The sequence below is a fragment of the Choloepus didactylus genome, chromosome 9 (genome assembly GCF_015220235.1).
Source record: "Choloepus didactylus isolate mChoDid1 chromosome 9, mChoDid1.pri, whole genome shotgun sequence".
NCBI lineage: Eukaryota > Metazoa > Chordata > Mammalia > Pilosa > Megalonychidae > Choloepus > Choloepus didactylus.
This window is the reverse complement of record NC_051315.1, coordinates 31,080,355-31,101,744: the sequence shown is the minus strand read 5'-3', so window position 1 is coordinate 31,101,744 and position 21,390 is coordinate 31,080,355. Positions and strand designations below refer to the sequence as shown.

Sequence of the window (21,390 nt, the reverse complement as noted above, 5' to 3'; positions counted from 1 at the left end):
GAGCAGAAGCAAAACAAAATGTTATCCTTGAACCTCTGGGGAGTAGGAGAGATATATTAAAGACAAAGGGGGTGTCCAATTATATCTAATGTGGCTGAAGGGTCAAGAATCGTGGCTGAGAAATCATCCATACTAATCCGGAGCACCCAACTTTAGAAAAGGACTAAATAGATAGGGCAGGTGCTCCAGGAGGTCTAGGTTGTAGTTCAACTGGGGATTCTCCGAAAACTGCCGCCAAGAAATTATTGCTATTGACCTATCCCATTTGGAAGCATGTGGACTGTTGTGAATTCAAACACCTTTCTACTGGCACCTGTATCTCCTCATTCTCTAAACCTCCAAACAAGAAGACCTTATCCAGGTATAAGACAAGGATTCAATAAGTAGTAAGTTGGAAAAATAACTAAGAAACTGAAATCAAACTTTAAATTATAGATGTTTGGGTTTATGGAATTCTCGACCATTGTCTGGAGAAGTGTGTAGAATCCAGCTATATTGTATCAGCATTCCCCAGAACAAATGTGAATAAGATTATCTGCCTCATACAGCATTAATTTTACAATTGGGCCAAATATGACATAAGTTTATAAGTTTTTTAAAGCCTTCTGTGGAACTTTCTTGGTTCTTATGTTTATCTTTTTTTTTGGACTTTCCTGAAAATTGTTTGATGTGTCTTTTTTTCAGTTGCCAAATAACAATAATAATGATAATCCACATTTCTGAGTTCTGAAATTTTTTTTAACCAGGCATTGAAGTCAGCAGGTCTCATTGGCTGGTTCTTTTTAACCTACAAATTACTTGTTACAATAATGGGGATGACTCAAGTCCTTAATAAAACCTTTAAAAATGTCATTTCTATTTAAAGCCTTGACTCAAACACCTCTAACTGTTCATGGAAATGTATTGGCAGGATCTAAAATTCTAACATTTTCATCAAAATTATCATTAGGCCCTGCTCTTAGCCATTCAGAAAAGCTCAAAAAATATCCCAAGGGAAACAAGCATTTCAAGAAATGTAATTCAAGGGGAGCATTTGGATGTTTGTAAGGCTAGAGTGGAAAGCAAGGAATAGTGGTTTTCCAATGTGTGTGATTTCACAGGACAGGGTATAAAAGTAAATTACAGAAGAAATCTTAATAGCTCATCTGATCCACTTCTGATTTATATTAGAATTCCTCTGACAAAGGAATCTTGAATTGTATTCTTAGGCTCTTACAGAAGAAGCAGTGCTTGAGTTTCAGATATCCTTGAACACCTTAAAATCAAGAGGTTAACTATTGTTCTAAAGTGGAAAGGTCAACATTTGTAAAGTTAAAAAGAAAAATCCAAGGTTAAACACTTGTTTTTAGTAATACATTTCTGACGGTCAAATTCTCACAATTAAATGTATTTTCCTTCCTGTCTCAGAGCAATAATTATTAACTTTGCAGATAGAATTGATGTCTGTTTCTAAGGAAAAGCAAAAACAAAAACAAAAACAAAACAAGTCATTTAATCACAACCAGTCCTAATTTGCTATCATTCTTAACTAAAGACAAGGTTTAGAATTTGACACTGGAATAGGCAAATGTGATGATGAACTAGTTGAGAATTACAGCCTGAGTTAAGTTGCTTAATGGAGCAGTTGACTCCAGCTCCTAATTTCCTCATTCTCTTTATTGGCAAAGGGTTCTTGGAAATTGTGCTAGGTCATCCATTTTGAGCAATGGTCAAAATGTCTATTTAAATGAAAAAGGAAGTGAAATTTCTTGGTACATCTATAATTTACCAGTAGCTAGTGGCAGTATTGTATAAAAGACCATTTCAAAACTATATACTGAATATTAAACTTGTAGAATGTGGTGGTACGTCTCCTGGGATCCATCCTCTCTACCAGGTGAGCCAGCCACTCCCGTAATGCCTTTCTTACCCCAGGCCTGGTGATCATTTAAGCCTTCTATTTACCACAGCTAGAATGTCCTCTCCCCCACCAAATCCACCTTCATCCTGTTCCACGTCTTTACTGAAGCCTTTGATTAGACATTATTGCCCTATAAATATATATTCAAATTATATAAAAGGAAAGATATATTTGAACATATACATATACTTTAAAAATACTTGTTAAAGGCTGAATGACTGGACCAGGAAAAGAAATGCTATTTGAATATTAATTATTTGAAATAACATGTTTGGCCACTAGATGTCACCCTCTTTTAAGCAACAAAGACTTCTTCCCAAAGTTTGCAACTTCAAAAGCAGTTACATTCCACTCTTTGATATTCTCCATTTAATCAGCTATAATATTGACTACTTCAATAGGGAAAGACTCTTTTTACTATCTTTGCAGACCTAAGAGAACATAAAAGTATAGGTGAGAGAAAGTTTATTACACAGTTTACCAGTTGATCTTGAAAACCTAACAGCTGAAATATAATGATTGAATCGGCAGTAGAATCAAGACTCGGTAATGGAACTTTTGAGATTCGGGTTGCTTTTGACCTTTCTATTGTAAATCTGATTTACAAAGAAACTTCCTATTGCCCCCAATATTTAAAATATTTTATTTATTGAACATGAATTTAGTATCTATGCAATTAGGCTTTTTCAGACAGTGTGGTCTTTAGCCTTTTATGTCTTCTCCTCCTTGCTCACTCTACCACTCTTCCTGCAGGTGGTATTTGATTTGTAGATGCATTGAAGAAATATGGATACAGTGTTAAGTTTAAGCAAAGCGATTATTTTCCTATCAGGGACAATGAACAGATTATCTGAAAATAGTTTGCCCTTGGCTTGTAGGAATCTGCTACATCCATTCCTATTTAAAGAGTTCCAATTCCCTAATGCAAATTAAATATATAGCACATAAGACCTGGTACAGAAGGTAGTTAAGGATAGAAGTTGGCAACACTAGAATGAGTCAGTCTGACATCAGATAAAAAGAGCTTTAACAGTGCAAAAACAAAAACAAAAACAAAAAACAACTAGCGTTCCCTGTAATGAAGCCTTATGAGTCAAGCCTTTTACCAGCTCTATCAATCTCCAAAACTAGTTATACTGTAGCAATAGTTAATGATGTGAAGTTTTCAAAAAAGCTAAAAGCATGACTCATTCAAATTGAAAATGAATACACATAAAATATTATATTCATCTCACTCATTGATAAGGCAACCAGTAAGATGGTAAAGCCTGTTCAAGAGAGGATGTGAAGAATAGAGATTTATAAAGTCTGTCTGTCAAAGGCCTGCTGAAATGAACTCAGTAATAGATGCAAAACTAGTTAATGCCCTACAAGATCACAAACTATAACTTTTGAGGCTATCTTTCCTACTTCAGAGAAATTATCTCTACTGGGAAAAAGTTGACAAGTGAGCATGCAAACTTGCAATGAGTCAACAAATTACATTGCTAAAATAATTCTTGGGTAAACCTGCTAAAGAATGTCCACCTGACCTAAAAGGATATGGCACCAACCTTTTTTGCCTTATTCCCAAATTTTGGATATTTTTCTTCATATAGCTCACATGTATTGATTGTATATAATGCTTAAGTGGCTGTGATCAGTGCTTTACAGGCATCATGCTGTTTTATTTTCACTGTAATTACCTATATGGTAGATGCTACTTTTATTTCCATTTAGGACATGACCCTGAGAGGTCAGGTAACACGCTTCAGTGTGAACCTTGTCTGCCTAGATGGTCTTTCTCCTCGGAGCAATGATTCAATAATTATTTAAACAGTTTCTACAGGGTTTTGGGATTTCACAAAATGAGGCAAATGTGACCACTACAATCCCTTCACCTCCTCCTGCTTCTTATCCATGCAGGGAAAATAATGGTGAGAGAAATCACAAGGGCAGGAGACCCATGGTGGAAGACAGACTTTAATCCCTAACTCTTTCATTCTCTAGAATTTGTGTAGATTGTGGTCCCCACCACCACATCAGACCCTCTACTAGAATGTAAATAAATGGAGAATTGGAAATGGCTGGGGTGGTGAGTCATCATGCAAAAGTATGCAATAACTTGTATACTCTTCATGTGGACAACAATTATGCTAGGTAAAATTTTATCAGTGGGGTTAGTTAAAAATGAAAGAGTCCTTTAAAATATGCATAACATTCTTATACTAATATATATGCTTTATAATCTTCTCAGAGAGTTAGGATATGGGAAGAAATCGAATGTTCTGGCAACACATTCTGGGAAGGTGCCTGCCTGAAAACCAGTCTGTCTAAAGAAAATGGTCTATTTAATTGTAAAAGTTTCAAATGTTGAAGAAATTTTAGACATGATTACATGAACTGTAGAAAATTATCTTAAATTCCTAGGATTTACATGCGTAGAATCTTAGAAATGTAGGTGCTCCAATCTCTATTACTACTGCAGCTCCAACACTTCTAAAGATTATACCATTTAGCCAGTGGTTAAGAAGATTCAGAAAACAAATCAAATATTATTATATTGCCTGTTATGAGTCTAGACAGTCTCCTCATCACACATACTCCAACACAACTATGAAAAGTGTTTTTCTCCAGAATATTATTTCTTTATCTCAATACCAGATAAAAATGAAAGTAACACTTATGAGTTCCCCAGTCAAATAAAAATATGTAAATGTATTGGTGAATTACATTTGCATTTATACTTGCTCCAAAAAAATGAAGAGAATTATATAAAATAGAAAAGTATTGCTTTTTATGTAGTCAGTCTATTGTTCAGTGTTCAGCTTCTTCAGTTTTCATGGATTATGAAGTCTTTGAGGACAGAAGACATTCCCTACAAGACAATCATGCAGCATTTCTAGCTTTAAAGGTGGATGTAATTTTAATAATAACATGCAACATTTCAGGCTGTATTAGGCATAGGTCTGGTTGCCTTTGATTTATTCACTAATGTGAAGAATCTGAAATTTTCTAAAGTCTAATTTTTGGGGAAAAAAATTGAAGCAATCTCTTTGCGTTAAACCATCTGGCTTCACATGATTGCAGTGACTCATTTTTAGCATTGCAACTTCTTTATTTATGTTTTTTTATTAAATTTCCTGTTCAACCAATTGAATTCTTTGGAAAGCTTTTATTTCTGATAAAGCACATCATTGTTCATAGAATAGTAAATTAATTGTAATCAATACAGATTCTAAATGGATAGCATCTTAAGGAATGCATGTAAACTCAACATATGCATGCAGATTAATTTATTCATCACCAAAGAATAATTTGAAGTTGGTACTCACGCAGGTTTTATTGTATCAGCATGCTTTTCATGGACAAAGGCACCAGCCAGACCTCCTGCTCCTGAATTTAAATACTGAATTCAAAATAAATTAAGTTGTATGGGCTTACTGAATATATTACCAGAAAAATAATATAATCATTTGTCTTTTTTTTTAATGAAACTAACTTTTGGCCGGTTGAAAATGTATGATTTTTTGAGCTTTTGTAGGAAAACAATCTTGGCCAACTTTGTGAAAAGAAAAACAATGTAAATTATTATTAGGTTGAAAATGAATAGCCTTTACTTTTTTGGCCAAAAAATAAAAAATGAAAAGAAATCAGGTACTGGAAAACAAATATGAAGGCTATGAGGAGAGTAATTCTTTTACACTTATTTAATTTCTCAATATGACAATATACTGAGCCTTGAAAGGGTGGAAAAACTGATTGATATAATTGATTTTGACCTTAGCAATTCAATTTTATGCAATATATTACATGAATCAATAAAATGAATATTCATTTTAGGTATAGAGGAAAATTTAGAAGCTTTGAAATTTTTTTGCAGGAGCACTAGTATACAAAAAGTAGATAAATCATTACAAAAAAGTAAATCATTACAAAATTAGAGGTGTCTTTTCAGCTAAGAAAATGTCAACAAACAAATGGCAGTACCTCAAAGCACCATGCAGGGTGTACAATTCTCATTATAGAAATCAAATAACTGGTTTAGACTAATTTGTCCCATTTAGTAAATTAAAGTGCCACTGAGGTCTACCTTATTTCAAAGCTCATTTATTTAAATTTTGTCATTAAAAATACTTAAATCACTATAAAAGCATCATATTTTAAAAAGACCTAAATTAAAATAAAATTGTTTTTATTTTCATGCTCCCACTCAATTAAATTGTCTTCAAATGCTAATACCAAAATGATTATTTAAGATATATCTTTAATTAAGTAGAAATTTCATAACTTATCTATTAACAAATTAGAATCTAATCAATTTGAATTAAGTTCTACATGTGTGGGTCTTTTTCTCCAGAAACTCCTGAGTTTTTCTTAGCAGCCTAAGAATCAAAGGAGTGAGTTCTGTATAGGTAGATAGAAATACCAGAATAAAATAATTTATTATACTATTCTACTATTCTATCATATGACTGTACTATTAACTAAAACCAGAAAATACAGTAAAAAAAAAATGTAGGAGAAAGCGACTCAAATCTTTAAAATTGGTCCTCTGATACAGACTTTTCATTCAGATTAGTGTCAATGTAAAATTAAAAGTTGCAAATATATTAACTACTTTGTACCTTGTAGGAACACCAGCAGGCGAAATCAACTCCCCAGTCATGTAAGTGGAGCTCAACATTTCCAGCTGCATGTGCTAGATCAAAGCCAACAAAACAACCCTGAGGAAGAACACAGTGGCACATTTTGCATTTGCTTAATAATTAGAAATAGTAAGTATAAATATCTTTTAAGACATCTTTGACAGTCAGCCATATCATAAATAAGGCTCATCCTTTAGTGCAGTGAAAACTGCATAATACTAGTCATTCCCAAAACCTTTTCAGGGTGTCTGTAGTATAATTTCCATAGTATTAAGACGTTCTTTGCCTTTTCCACCATAGGATACAGTGCCTGGTTAGTTGCTGCTGTCAGAAAGGGACATAAATATCCTCTTCTCCAAGAACAGGGGTGGTGGTGGTGGGATTGGGGGTGTTATGGCTAAGTACTGATCACAGCTTTTTATTAAAGAATTTGGATTGCTCGGTCCCCCTCTGAGCTACTGTTTCAACCCACCCTGGACAACAGTGATGGCAGCCATTTTTCTCTTGGAGTACTGCTCCAGTCAGGGACAGAGGCCATGGAGGATTAAAGACACAGTGCCTCCATAGAGCGGAGGGAACAGGCTGCTGAAGGGTGCCATCTGCTGGGCAGCCTAGGAAAGTACAGCTTCAGGGAACTATCAGATGGCTTTTGGTGTCTTTCATAACCCCCAACTCAGGGCACTTTTGAGCTGGTCTGTGCCCCCTTCATAAATCTTTGTCTCCATTTTAGCTGGTGTTCTAGTTTGCTAATGATGCTGGAATGCAAAACACCAGAGATGGATTGGCTTTTATAAAAGGGGATTTATTTGAAACACAGTTACAGTCTTAAGGCCATAAAGTGTCCAAGGTAACACATCAGCAATCGGATACCTTCACTGGCAGATGGCCAATGGTGTCCAGAAAACCTCTGTTAGCTGGGAAGGTATGTGGCTGGTGTCTGCTCCAAAGTTCTGGTTTCAAAATGGCTTTCTTCCAGGACGTTCCTCTCTAGGCTGCAGTTCCTGAAAACTGTCACTCTTAGTTGTACTTGGGATATCTGTCCTCTCTCAGCTTCTCCGGAGCATGAGTCTGCTTTCAACAGCTGTCTTCAAACTGTCTCTCATCTGCAGCTCCTGTACTTTCTTCAAAGTGTTCCTCTTGGCTGTAGCTCCTCTTCAAAACATCATTCACTGCTGCACTGAGTTCCCTCTGCCCATCAGCTCCTTTATATAGCCCCACTGATCAAGGCCCACCCTGAATGGGTGGGGCCATGCCTCCATGGAAATAGCTAATCAGAGTCATCACCCTCAGCTGGGTGGGGCGCATCTTCAAAGAAACACTCAAAGAAATCTAATCAACACTGATAATGTCTGCCCACACAAGATTACATCAAAGATAATGGTGTTTGGGGGACATAATACATTCAAACTGGCACAGCCGGGAAATACCAACATGGAAAAGTCCTCTCCAGAATGTCCCTCATCCCAGAATTTGCCCTCCAGGCAATAGCACCTAGAGACAATGAAAGGAGTGTAAAGAAACTATATAGGTAAAACAAAAACAAATAGAACAGATCAGGACTCCCAGAGAAAGAATAGAGGAAAGGAAACTTTCTCCTGGGAGTGAAACAATTGTACAAATAGTGCAATCTTAAAAATTTTACCACATATCTAGGGCAAGAATCCAATGAAGAAGAACTGAAAAATTTGGACTGTTCAAACTTGGGCTATTGTAAAGGTTTAAAATATGGTGAACCAAACATCAAAGAAAAGCCTTAACACAAAGAAAATCAATAATAAAACCCTAGGGAAAAGAGAGAAACTGACCTTCAGAGTAAATTCATCAAGACAATCAGATACCTACACATCAGCAAAATACTACAAAACATACTAAGAAAGAAGAAGATATTGTCCAGTCAAAAGAACAAATTAAAACTTTGGAGGAGACAAAGCATTTGGAAAAAAATAATCAAAGATGTTTAAACAAATATCCTAAATCAATTCAAGGAGATGAAGGAAAATATGGCTAAAAAGATGAGGGGTATTAGGAAGACACAATGTGAGCATGAAGAAGGATTTGAAAATGTAAAAAGAAACATAACAAATTATAGGAATGCAAGGCACAAACAAAGAGATTAAAAATGCAGTAGAGGCATACAACAACAGAGTTGAAGAGGCAGAATAAAACTCAGTGAACTAGAAGACAGGAAAGTTGAAATTTTCCAGTAAGAACAACAGATAGAGAAAAGAATGCAAAAAAATGACCAGGGTTTCAGGGATTTGAATGACAACAAGAAGCACAAAAATATACATGCTCTGGATGTCCCAGAAGGATAAGAGAAGAGAAAAGGGGCAGAAAGAATATTTGAGGAAATAATGGCTGAAATTTCACGCCTCTTACGAAAGACATAATTATACATGTCCAAAAAGTGCAACATACTCCAAACAGAATAAATTCCAGTAGACCTATTCTGAGATACATATTAATCATAATGTCAAATGCGAAATATAAAGAGAGAATTCTGAAAGGTGCAAGAGAAAACCATTGGTCACATACAAAGGAACTGCAGTAAGACTACATGCAGATTTTAACCTAGAAACCAGGGAGGTGAGAAAGCAGTGGTATAATATATTTAAGGTACTGAAAGAGAAAAACTGCCAGCTAAGAATTTTTTTCCTGGCAAAACAGTCCTTCAAAAATGAGGGAGAGTTTAAAATATTCACAAACAGAAATTGAGAGATATTGTCAACAAGAGACCTACATTACAAGGAATAAAGGGTTTCTGCAGACTGAAAGAAGAAGACAGGAGAGGGAGGCTTGGAGTAGAGTGTAGAAATGAAATTTTATCAATAAGTATAATTAAAAGGGTGAAGAGAGACAAAAAATAGATGTGAAATATAAAAACAAAAGGATAAAATGGTTGAAGTAAGTACTGCCTTTATAGTTATAACATTGAATGTTAATGGATTAAATTCTCCAAACAAAAGACACAGGTTGGCAGAAAAATTAAAAATGCATGATCCAATTAAATGCTGTCTATAAGAGACTCACCTTAGACCCAAAGACACAAATAGGCTGAAAATGAAAGATTGGAAAAAGATATTCCATGTAATCAAAAAAGACCTCAGGTGGCTATCCCAATATTGGACAAAATAAACCTAAAAGGCAAAACTGTTATAAGAGACAAAGAAGGACAGTATTCATTAATAAAAGGGGCAATCTAATAAGAAAAAATAATAAAAAAATATTTATGCACCTGACTATGGTGCCCCAAAAAATGAGGCAAACACAGGCAAAACTGAAGGGGGAAATAGACACCACTACAATAAAGCTGGAGACTTCAATACACCACTCTCATCATTAGACAGAACATTAAGGCAGAGGATCAATAAGGAAACAGAGAACTTGAATAATATGATAAGTGAATTAGACTGAACAGACATGCATAGAACAGCATGACACACATTCTTCTCAAGGGCACATGGATCATTCTCCAGGATAGACCACATGTTGGATCACAAAAAGATTGTCAATAAATTTTAAAAGATCAAAGTTATACAGAGCACTTTCTCTGACCAAAATGGAATGAAGCTGGAAATCAATAACTGGATGAGAACTGAAAAATTCACAAATATATGGAAGTTAAATGCCACATTCTTAAATGATCAGTGGGTCAAAGAAGAAATTGCAAGATAAATTGGTAAATATTTGAGATGAATGAAAACAAGAACACAACACATCAAGACTTATGGATGCAGCTAAGGCAGTTCTGAGAGGGTAATTAATAGCCCTAAATGCCTACATCAAAAAAGAGAAAGCGCTAAAATCAAAGACCCAACTGTACACCTGGAGGAACTAGGAAAAGAACAGAAAACTAATCCCAAAGCAAACAGAAGGAAAGAATTAAAGATTAGAGCACAAATACATAAAATTGAGAATAAAAAAAAACAAGGGAAAATTTAAAAATCCAAAAATTGGATCTATGAGAAGATCTATAAAATCAGCAAACTCTTAGCTAGACTGACAAAGATAAAAGAGAGAAGATGCAAATAAATAAAATCATAAATAATGGGGTGGGAGGGGCATTACTACTGACCCCACACAGAAATAGAAAGGATTAAAAGGACACTATGAACAACTATGTACCTACAAATTAGACAACTCAGATGAAATGGAAAATTTCTATAAACACATGAAGAACCTATACTGACTATAGAAATAGAGAAGACCTCGAATGGAACATTCCAAGTAAAGAGATTGAATCAGTCATTAAAAAAAAACTACAAAGAAAGAAAGCCCAGGAAAAGATGGCTTTACAGGTGAAGTCTGCCAATAATTCCAGAAAGAATTAATACCAATCCTGCTAGAACTATTCCAAAAAGTTGAAGAGGGGGGAAAACTACCTGTGCCAGTTTGAATGTATTATATCCCCCCAAATGCCATTATCTTTGATGTAATCTTGTGTTGGCAGATGTTATCAGTGTTGATTAGATTGTAATTCTTTGAGTGTTTCTTTGGAATGGGCCCCACCCAACTGTAGGTGACAACTCTGATTAGATAATTTCCATGGAGGCATGGCCCCACCCATTCAGGGTGGGCCTTGATCAGTGGAGCCATATAAATGAGCTGACAGACAGAGGGAACTCAGTGCAGCTGTGAATGATGTTTTGAAGAGGAGCTACAGCCAAGAGGGACACTTTGAAGAAAGTACAGGAGCTGCAGATGAGAGACAGTCTGAAGACGGCCATTGAAAGCAGACTCTTGCTCCAGAGAAGCTAAGAGACGACAAATACCCCAAGTGCAAGTAAGTGACATTTTTCAGGAACTGCAGCCTAGAGAGGAACATCCTGGAAGAAAGCCATTTTGAAATCAGAACTTTGGAGCAGACGCCAGCCACGTGCCTTCCCAGCTAACAGAGGTTTTCCAGACACCATTGACCATCCTCCAGTGAAGGTACCTGATTGCTGATGTGTTACCTTGGACACTTTATGGCCTTAAGACTGTAACTGTGTTTCAAATAAACCCCCTTTTATAAAAGCCAATCCATTTCTGGTGTTTTGCGTTCTGGCAGCATTAGCAAACTAGAACATTACCTAACTCATTCTATGAGGCTAACATCACCAAAATACCAATGCCAGATAAAGATACTACAAGAATAGAAAGAGACCAATTTCTCTAATGAAATACTTGCAAATCAAACCAACAGCACATTAAAATACTCAACAAAATACTTACAAATCAAACCAACAGCACATTAAAAGAATTATAATGCATGATCAAATGGGCTTTAACCCAGGTATGCACGGGTGGTTCAACATAAGAAAATCAATTAACATGATACACCACATTAACAATACAAAAAGGGAAAACCACGTGATCATCTTGATTGGCACAGAAAAGGCATTTGACAAAACCCAGCATTCTTTCTTGATAAAAACACTTCAAAAAATAGGAATATAAGGAACTTCCTGAACATGATAAAGAGCATATATGAAAAACCCATAGCTAACATACTCAATGGTAAAAGCCTGAAAGCTCTTACTCTAAGATCTGGTACAAGACAATAATGCCCACTATCACCACTATTATTCAACATTGTGCTATAAGTTCTAGCCAGAGCAGTTAGGCAAGAAAAAGAAATAAAAGGCATTTACATTGGAAAGGAAGAAATAAAACTTTCACTATTTGTAGATGACTTGATCCTAAATATATAGAGTCTCCAAAAATCTACAACAAAGCTACTAGAGCAAATAAGTGAGTTCAGCAAACTGGTAGCACACAAGATCAACATGCAAAAATCAGTACTGTTTCCATACACTCATAATGGGCAATCTGAGATGGAAATCAATAAAAAAAATTCCATTTACAATAACAACTGAAATATCTAGGGGTAAATTGAACCAAGCATGTAAACAAGTTGTACACAGAAAACTCAAAGCATTGCAAAAAGAAATCAAAAGACCAAAATAAATGAAAGGACATTCTGTGTTCATGCATTAGAAGACTAAATATTGTTAAAATATCAATTCTACTTGAATTGATTTGCAGATTCAATACAACATCAAAATTCCAACAATCAATTTTGCAGAAATGGAAAAGCCAATTATCAAATTTATTTGGGGCCCTGAATTACCAAAAACATATTGAAAAAGAATGAAGTTGGAGTACTCACACTTCCTAACTTTAAATCACATTACAATGCTACAGTGGTTAAAATAGCATGGTACTGGCATAAAGATAGATATATTGACCAATGGATATTAATTGAGAGTTCAGAAATAGAACTTCACAGCTATGGTCAGTTGATTAATTTGTTTGACAAAGCTGCCAATCCCACTCAACTGGGAAATAATAGTCTCTTCAACAAATGGTGCCGGAAGAACTGGATATCTATATACAGAAAAGATTAAAAAGTGAAAGAGGAACCCTATCTCAACAACACATAGGAAAGTTAACTTAAAATGGATCAAAGACCTAAATATAAGAAACAAGATCATAAAACTCCTAGATGAAAATGTAGGTAGGCATCTTGTGATAGGTTTCTTAGACTTAACACCCAAAGCACAAGCAACAAAAGGAAAAATAGATAAATGGGACCTCCTCAAAATTAAAAACTTTTGCACATCAAAGGACTTAGTTAAGAAAGTGAAAAGATAGTCTATTCAATGGGAGAAAATATTTGGGAACCACATATCTGAAAAGGATTTCATGTCCAGAATATATAAAGAAATTGTACATCTGAATAGAAAGACAAACAACCCAATATAAAAATGGGCAACAGACTTGAATAGAGATTTCTCCAGAGAGGAAATACAGATGGCTTAAAAGCACATGAACAGATGCTCAATATCAATAGCTGTTAGGGAAATGCAAACCAAAACTACAATGAAATATTTCACACCTTGTAGAATGGCCACTATTAAAAAACCAGAAAACTCCAAGTGTTGGAGAAGATGTGAAGAAATAGGGACACCCATTCACAGCTGGTAGGTATGTAATATAGTGCAGATGCTGTGGAAGACAGTTTGGCATTTCCTTAGGAAGCTAAGTACAGAACTGCCATATGATCTGGCTATCTTGCTACTAGGTATATACTCTGAAGAACTGAAAGCAGTGACTCGAACAGATATTAGCAGACTGGTGTTCATACCAGAATTATTTGCAGTTTATAAAAGATGGAAGCAACCCAAGTGCCCATCTACTGATGAATGGATAAACAAAATGTGGTATATACATATGACGGAATATTATTCAGCTGTAAAAAGGAACGAAATTCTGATGCATGCGACAACATGATGAACCTTGAGGACATTTTGGGGAGTGAAATAAGCCAGACACAGGAGGACAAATATTGTATGATCTTGCTGTTATGAACTAATTTTAGTAAGCAAGCTCATAGAGTTAGAATATAGAATGTAGGTTACCAGGCGATAGATTGTGCTTAAAGAATGGGGAGTTGATACTTAATTTGTCCAGAATTTCTATTTCAGCCAACAGTAAAGGTTTGGAAATGGATGGTGTTGATGATAGCACATTATTGTGAATGTAATCAACAGCACTGAACTATGTAGGTGAATGTGGTTAAAAGAGGAAACTTTAGGATGTATATTGTAGTATAATGAAAATTAAAAGATAAAACATGGGACTGTACAGCATGGTGAACCCTGTGGTAGACAATGGATTTTAGTTAATAATTCATATATAAGAATGTTCTTTCATGGGTTATAACAAATACATGACAAGGTGGTGATAATAGGGTGGTTTACTGGAAAAAATACACCTAATATAAATAATGGATGATAGATAGAACTATTTTCATAACCTTCCATCAGTTGTAACAAAGGTAGCTACTGTTAAAAAATAATACATTTATTTTAAAAGTGCTATCCCCAAAGTAACAAGTGTTCCACACCAAGTGTAGGTGTTGGTGGTAGGGTGGTGTATGGGAATCCTGTATTTTATGCATGATTGTTTTGTAAACTCAGAACTTCTCTAATAGAAATAAATGAATTAAAGAGTGGATAGAACAGTGGGCACCCTAGCACAAATCAAGGCAGTGACATCAGACTGCACTAGAGTTTATACATTGAGTCATCTTATTCATCCCAGCCATTCACTTACTGGAGGGAAAAGTTTCATTTAAGAATCTCTTTGATAAAACTGTAAAAAATGATCAATTTTTATTAAATCTCAAAATTTTAATTCTCATATTTTTAACGTTCAGTGTGGGAATTATGCATAAAACCATTGGTTGCATTCTTAAGTAGGATGGTTGTGTCAGGGTATTGCAATTGTAAATTTATTTGAGTTGCAAATTAAATGAGACCCTTTTTCATGGAATAACATTATTACATGAAAGCACAACTGATAGACCAACATTGGTAATTCTGACTTGGGTATTTGACAGATATTCTTTCAAAAATGAATGAAATGAGTCTACTACTTCAAGAAAAGCAACAGTATTTACTGTCAGTGTTAAAGTTAGAGTTTCCAAGAAAAAAATAGAATGTGTAAAACTTGTATATGAGTATGATCACTTTCCAATATTTAAAGATATTTCTGATGAGTTTGGCAGTGATATTAACAGATATGATTTTTAAGTATTATATAATGAAATGTCAATATTTGGAATATATTCATTAATTAGTAAACTGATATTTTCTAAGTGACCACCAATAGTTGATGCACTTATAACAGACCCATTAAAAGTGTGATTGAACAATGGATTTTAATGTAACAAAGTACAGAAAGTTCACTGATTTGGTTTCACCCTCCACATCACAAGTAACCCCAAGAAGTGGTTACTTGCCAAATTCTTGTGTAGTATGAAAAAATATTCACAATTAACTGAGAAGGCCATTAAGCTACTCCTGCCTTTTCTAACTAAATATCCATGGAGACAGATTTTCTTCATATGCTTCATCATGAAAAAAAAATTAAAGAGATTGAATGCAGAAGCAGGTATGAAAATCCAGCTGTCTTCTATTAACAGAGACATTAAAGAAATTTGCCAAATGTAGAATAATGCTGCTCTTTTTTTGTTTGTTTTGGAGATGTAGTTATTTTCAAATACAGTTAGAGAATATTTATATTAACATGTAATTGGTTTGTTACTGTTATTTAAATTAAATTAATATAACATGAAATTCTGTTTTAATTTTAAATTCTGTTTTAATTTCAAATACAGTATAGATAGATATAAACCCAAAATTAAAACCTCTTCTAGGTCTCCATTGATTTTTAGGAGTGTAAAAAGATTCAGTTACCAAAAATTTGAAAACTGCTTTAGTGTATTCTAGTAACCTGAAGGAGTTAATAGAATTTGTCAGCCTAGCACATGATTTCTCATCATGTCCATGTTAATTCAATCAACCCAACTATACACACTATGGTAAATTGCATTAACGGTTCTCATTCTTTGTCTCTTCTTGCATCCATGTCATGTAACTGTGGGCAGGGTGCAGTTCTCTGCCACTGTGCTCAGCCATGTGACCAAGTAGATGCAATGCGAGCAGAGTCTCTGAGTGATCAGGCTTGCCCCTTCTCACCCTCTGCCATCTCTGTGAGAATGACCTGCTCAGGCTAGCCCACTTGCCCAGCTGGAAGATGAGAGAAGTGCGGAGCTCAGCCTGGAAAAGCTGCTTCTACCTCCTCCACCAGCCTCTCTCTCCCAAGGTGGCCACAGATGCATGAAGGGGCTCATCCGAGATCAGCAGGACCCCTCTGCCAAGTCCTACCTAGGTCCGCTGGCATCAAGATGATCAATAATTGTTTTAAGCTACCAAATTTTGCGATGGTTTGTCACACAGTGTTTTTTGGCCAGAGATAGCTGACACGTAAACTCAGCCCCAAAAGAGCAAGGCATCATTTCCACAGTTGTAGGAATTACAGCTGTCATTTCACTCTGAGTTCAAAGCTCCAGAAGGAGCACAGGCTGGGAGGTGAGGATCAGTTATTACTTCAGTCCTTTGGGTTCTCATGTCCTCAGAATAAGACCATCTCTACGCTCAGTGTAATTCTGTATTTAAAGATGCATACATTTCATACAACAGAGGCCCTTAATGTCAGTCCCCTTAGTATGTTTTATCAGGTGCTCAATTAAAAAAAACATGTTTTTGGATCTAATGATACAGAAAAAAATAAGATGTTGCCTGAAAGAGATTTTCAAAGGTAATTTTGGCTTTACACAGTGTTCCTGTACACATTGATTAAGAGTCTAACAGCCTCTTAAGATGTGACTCTATTCTATACTTACTAAATAACAAGAAGTTATTTTCTTGTTCTGTGGTTTCAAGTGTTTTGCATGTCTGCCTAGTAGAATTCACACTGTTTTAGAGTGGAAACCAAGATGCTGTTTTTATTAAGTTCCCAGAAGAACAACCTGGAACGATGAATGCATATTATGTCCCAATTATATCCAACTAGAACTTTCAAGTTTAGGGATAAACATCAAAACAGTTTAAGTTTCTGCATGTCAAAATGTTAAAAATTTTATTTAGAAAACTGTGAGTACTTTGTTCCACTTTAAGACAACTTAGCACATGAGCATAAATTAAAAAATAAACACCTGACCTTCAAATGGGGGTGACAGTTCACTTTGCAAAAAGTTTCACGTCTGAAGCTTTCTATTTTTAGCTTACTAAATGCACATATATTAATTATATTCCAAAACCTATATTTTCTGCAACCTGGAAGGAATATGCCTATTGTTTGAAGTAAACCTTTGAAGTAACTATTTGCAGTGGGACCAATTTTAGAATTGTTCTAGCATCTCTTAAAATAACCTTTATAGATAAATTACCCAAAACTGCTACTACAGGTACTTTCTCTAGAGCAGCGGGATCCAACTATGGCCTGTTTTTATAAATGCGGTTTTGTTGGAACACAACAAGGCTCGCTTTAAAAAATATTGCCCATAGCTGCTGTCGTTCTATGGTGACACAATTTAGGAGTACCAACAGAGGATGGATGGCCTGCAAAGCCTAATATATTTACTATTTGGTCTGGAATAGAATGGCTCTGCCAATCCCTACTCTAGAGCATTATATCACATAAAGAAAACTCAATATATAAGAGTCAATTAATTAGGAACCTTATTTATTATGATGAGACTCTAACCAGCATCTCACAAAAGTAAAGTTCTTACCAGTACTATACAACTGATTTTATTTTTTGGGGAGGGGAGGGGCTGCGGGAAGAGTAGGGGAGGTGGATTTGTACTTTGTTTCTCACAAAATACTGAGCAATAAATGTCACAAGATTAAGACAGATGCTCCATGGTTATATAAATTTTAAAAGTGATCTGTCAAAGTTTTAGAGATTATAAAAAACTGGGTTTGCAGACTGGTGTTTAGGTTTAATAGATAACACATGCACACACATACTTATTTGTGTTTTTTTCCTATTTGTTTTTTAAGATAACACTTTTAATACCAAAGTTCCAGTTTGGAAAATTAAAGTTACTTATTCTAAATTTTAAATTCTTTCCTGTCACCAACATTTCTAATTAAAGCAATGATTTTTATGAAACAGCCTTTGCAATTCAACTTTTCATTTTTTTTTTTTATAACTCAACTTTTCTTGGAAAACTCAATGAATAGAAAAGGCAGTACTTTTATTTCATTATAAATTATTTATAAAGAATGGCACATTGAAGAAACCACAAAACTTCACATACTGTATCCTTTTATTAAAAGCCCTGTGGTCAGATCTGTGGCACCAAATCAAAAAATTACTTGCAGCTTCTACAGTATGTTTTAATGCATGTACAATTTTTTCCCCATTGGTAGAAGGAAACATAAATTATTAAAATGTGACTGTTTCGAGGAGAGGACCAGAAAATACAAACTTAAATGGAATTGGCACAAAGTGAATTTTAAGAAGTGTCACTAGATGGCAGCATCTTAAAAATAAAGGAAAAAACCCAATTCTCAAAAACATCTTTATGGCCATCTAGTTAAGAGGCTTTCATTATTTTATCTGAGTAGGTAACATGACATGAATAAGTGAAAACATAAACTACATATGTGGTTTATGTAATTTTATGCATTTTTTATCAGATATTTTTCAAAAGATTTTTATTCAAAATTACCCACACGAACTCACACTCATATTGGCACAACCATAAATGACCGGAGCAGTATTCAGCCATCACCTCGCCTTGTTTTATGGTCACAGCCCCCAAACTATTGCAGTAGGCTTCTCACTATTCCGAACACCTCCAACCTGCCTCTCTCCAGTGAATTCCCCGTGCTATCACTAGAGTTAACTTTTTAAATCACATGTCTCATTAAAGACTCCCTGTTTCCTTTCAAAGAATCTCCAGAATTTAAGTCAGATTCCTTGGTATGGCTTTTAATGTACCTTCTAGCTCCCTAGCTTCAGATGTTCCATACCTACCTCGCTCTATGGGCATAAACTCTTCGCTTTCTCTGGTATTTTCTTTCCCTGCTCACTTGCATGGCTAACTCAGATTCTGATCACAAATGACTTCTATGGAAGATTCCCTTGTCGGAACCCGCTTCTCTCTCTCTCCTCCTAGAGCCCTGTTTGCATATAATTCTTGTAGCAATTATCTAATATTATTGTCTTCTTCTCCCATAAAATATAAACTCAGATAGTTGTTGAATAAGTGAACAAATGAATGAACACACAATAAACTCATGGAATTGTTAAGAATAGTCTCTAAATTGACTTTAAATGTTAAAAGAATATTATTTGATGTCCTTTGTTTATGTTGCTGTTTCAGTGCATATGATATTTACTCAGACTTGACATCTTTTAAAATGATGTATCTTGAACAATTAATAGTATTTTAAATTATGCACAAAATCTCTCTTAATAAAACAAGGAATGTCATGTGCTTTGTCCTTGCCATCATCACTGCCCAGTAAGGAGGATTTTTCTAATCAAGGGAGTGATATGATCGCACATGGCCTGTGATGAAATTTCCTGGTTAAGAGCTGCTCATTGTGTCAACTTTGGGTGTCAACTTTGGGTCATTATTTGTCTATTTATTAAAATGAAACATGAAATTATATAATTAAAGTTTTTTCCCAGTAACATTAAAGTCCTGGTCTACAGCAGATTGACTTTGATTAGTATCATTATTTATTTGTTCCTTCTTCACCAAAACAATTCTATGAGTTATGAAGATCATCAATAAATAGCAGATTTGGTGTGAAAATGGTAATTATACAAGAAAAGATTTTGTGCCTATACCCAGGGATGACATTCCCCTGGTATGCATTTGCATGTTCTATGCATTACTATGCTCGCGTGGGTTGTTAAAATAATCAAATACTTAATGTAGGTAAATAAATAGCTGTTGCCCTGAGCCACCTTAGTAACATTCATGGCTCCAGCCCCTGTTGTGCCTTGGAGGTACCTGCCAGTGAGCCTGTGGCCATTCATACATAGCAGTCTGCATGCTCCTTGGCCCAGACTGCAGTAGATGGGTGACGCTGGTGGCAATGTCACTAGCATCATCTGTGGTAATTCCAGGTGCCCATCTGTCCCCTCAAGGCTAGTAGGGATGGGTGCTAGCTGGCACTCTCATGGAATGACCTTGTGGTTATTTGTGGGAACTGCAGTTTTCACAACACGCCAATCAGGTCTTTATCATGCCTGGCTTGAGTAAAAGTAATGAGACAATGCAAGAACTACAGTGCTATAAAGTTTTATAGGAGTCATCTGGGCAATATTATCTTAAAAAGCAAAAGCATGATGGGAAATTTAAGAAAGTGAACATAAAAAGGAAAAGTTATTGGTGTGTGTGCATATTTGCCAACCTTCCATAGATGGCTGATGGATTAAGAGAAACAAATTGGCTAGTTAACTCTGATATTGGGATTCCTCAAAGAACCTTATACTTGGGAGTGGCTGCCTAGTTCTAGCTAGGGTAGGAATGGAGTAGAGGAGGATGAAAGCTTGTGGCGTTTCTTACTATAGTCCTGGAGCATTTGACTTTCCAAAATGCATTCATATGCTGTAATTCAAAAGCATGCATACATGTTAAGTTTTTTGTGTGTTTTTAAATCTCTCTATAAAAGTGGCCTCTACCACCTCTGTAAATATCTAATTTTAGAGTTAATTTTTACTCTGAAAGTCCTTCCTTTCATCCAAACTGAATTGACCCTGGTTTTCATAAATCTCTTTCACTTTTCTTTTTCTTTTCTATCTTGTTTTCTGTGTTATGTGCAGGAGCTAAGCATTATTTCTTGTATTGTATGTATAAGTTGCATGCATCACTATTTCCTTTCCAAAACTTATTTAATACAACTGTTACTAATTTTTTTTGGTGTAGTATGTTAAGCTTTCATTCATTTACACAAATAATTTGATGAGAATAGCTGCTCTTACCACTAAGTCATCAAACAAAACAAAACGCAAAGAAGCAAACAAATAAAATAGACACAGCATAGTCACAACATGGACACAGCAGAGTCTTCCAAGTGGAGTGGCAGACGTGTTAGAAATGAAGTAGCACGGCAACCAGAATCAAAGCTTTAAGTTTTCTTAGGGAGAACTGAACCTGATTGCTACTTAAGGCGTGATAGGCCTAAGGTTCTTATAGATAATATATGGGACCAAAAAATAAATAATCCACATATATACCACACACACACACACACACACAAAACAATTCACACCACATTCCATTCAGGAAGCTAGCCACCTGATAGTCAATTCTAAACGCTCATATTGAAATTCAATAGCGAATAGGCATAGAAACAAGGAAAACTAGGAAGGTGGACAGATTTCCCCTTCAACCATATGCCAAATTACCCTGAGATTAAGGCTAAAAATTTCAAATGCATCTCTGCTCAAAATACTATTTTAAAATCCAAGTGGTTAAAGAAGGGTGATAATCACAAATGCCTC

At 35.3% G+C, this 21,390-nt stretch overlaps 1 protein-coding gene across 4 annotated transcripts in view; it reads right to left on the bottom strand.

Annotated features, from left to right (window-relative positions):
- KYNU (kynureninase) overlaps window positions 1-21,390 on the bottom strand; it is a 136,570-nt gene that overhangs the window by 53,662 nt on the left and 61,518 nt on the right. For all 4 annotated transcript variants that reach the window (XM_037849630.1, XM_037849631.1, XM_037849628.1 and 1 more), the window contains exons 9-10: window positions 6,508-6,606; window positions 5,215-5,288 (exon numbers count right to left, since the gene is read on the bottom strand). In XM_037849630.1, the coding sequence (XP_037705558.1) occupies window positions 5,215-5,288; window positions 6,508-6,606 (173 nt within the window). The remainder of the gene's footprint in view (window positions 1-5,214; window positions 5,289-6,507; window positions 6,607-21,390) is intronic.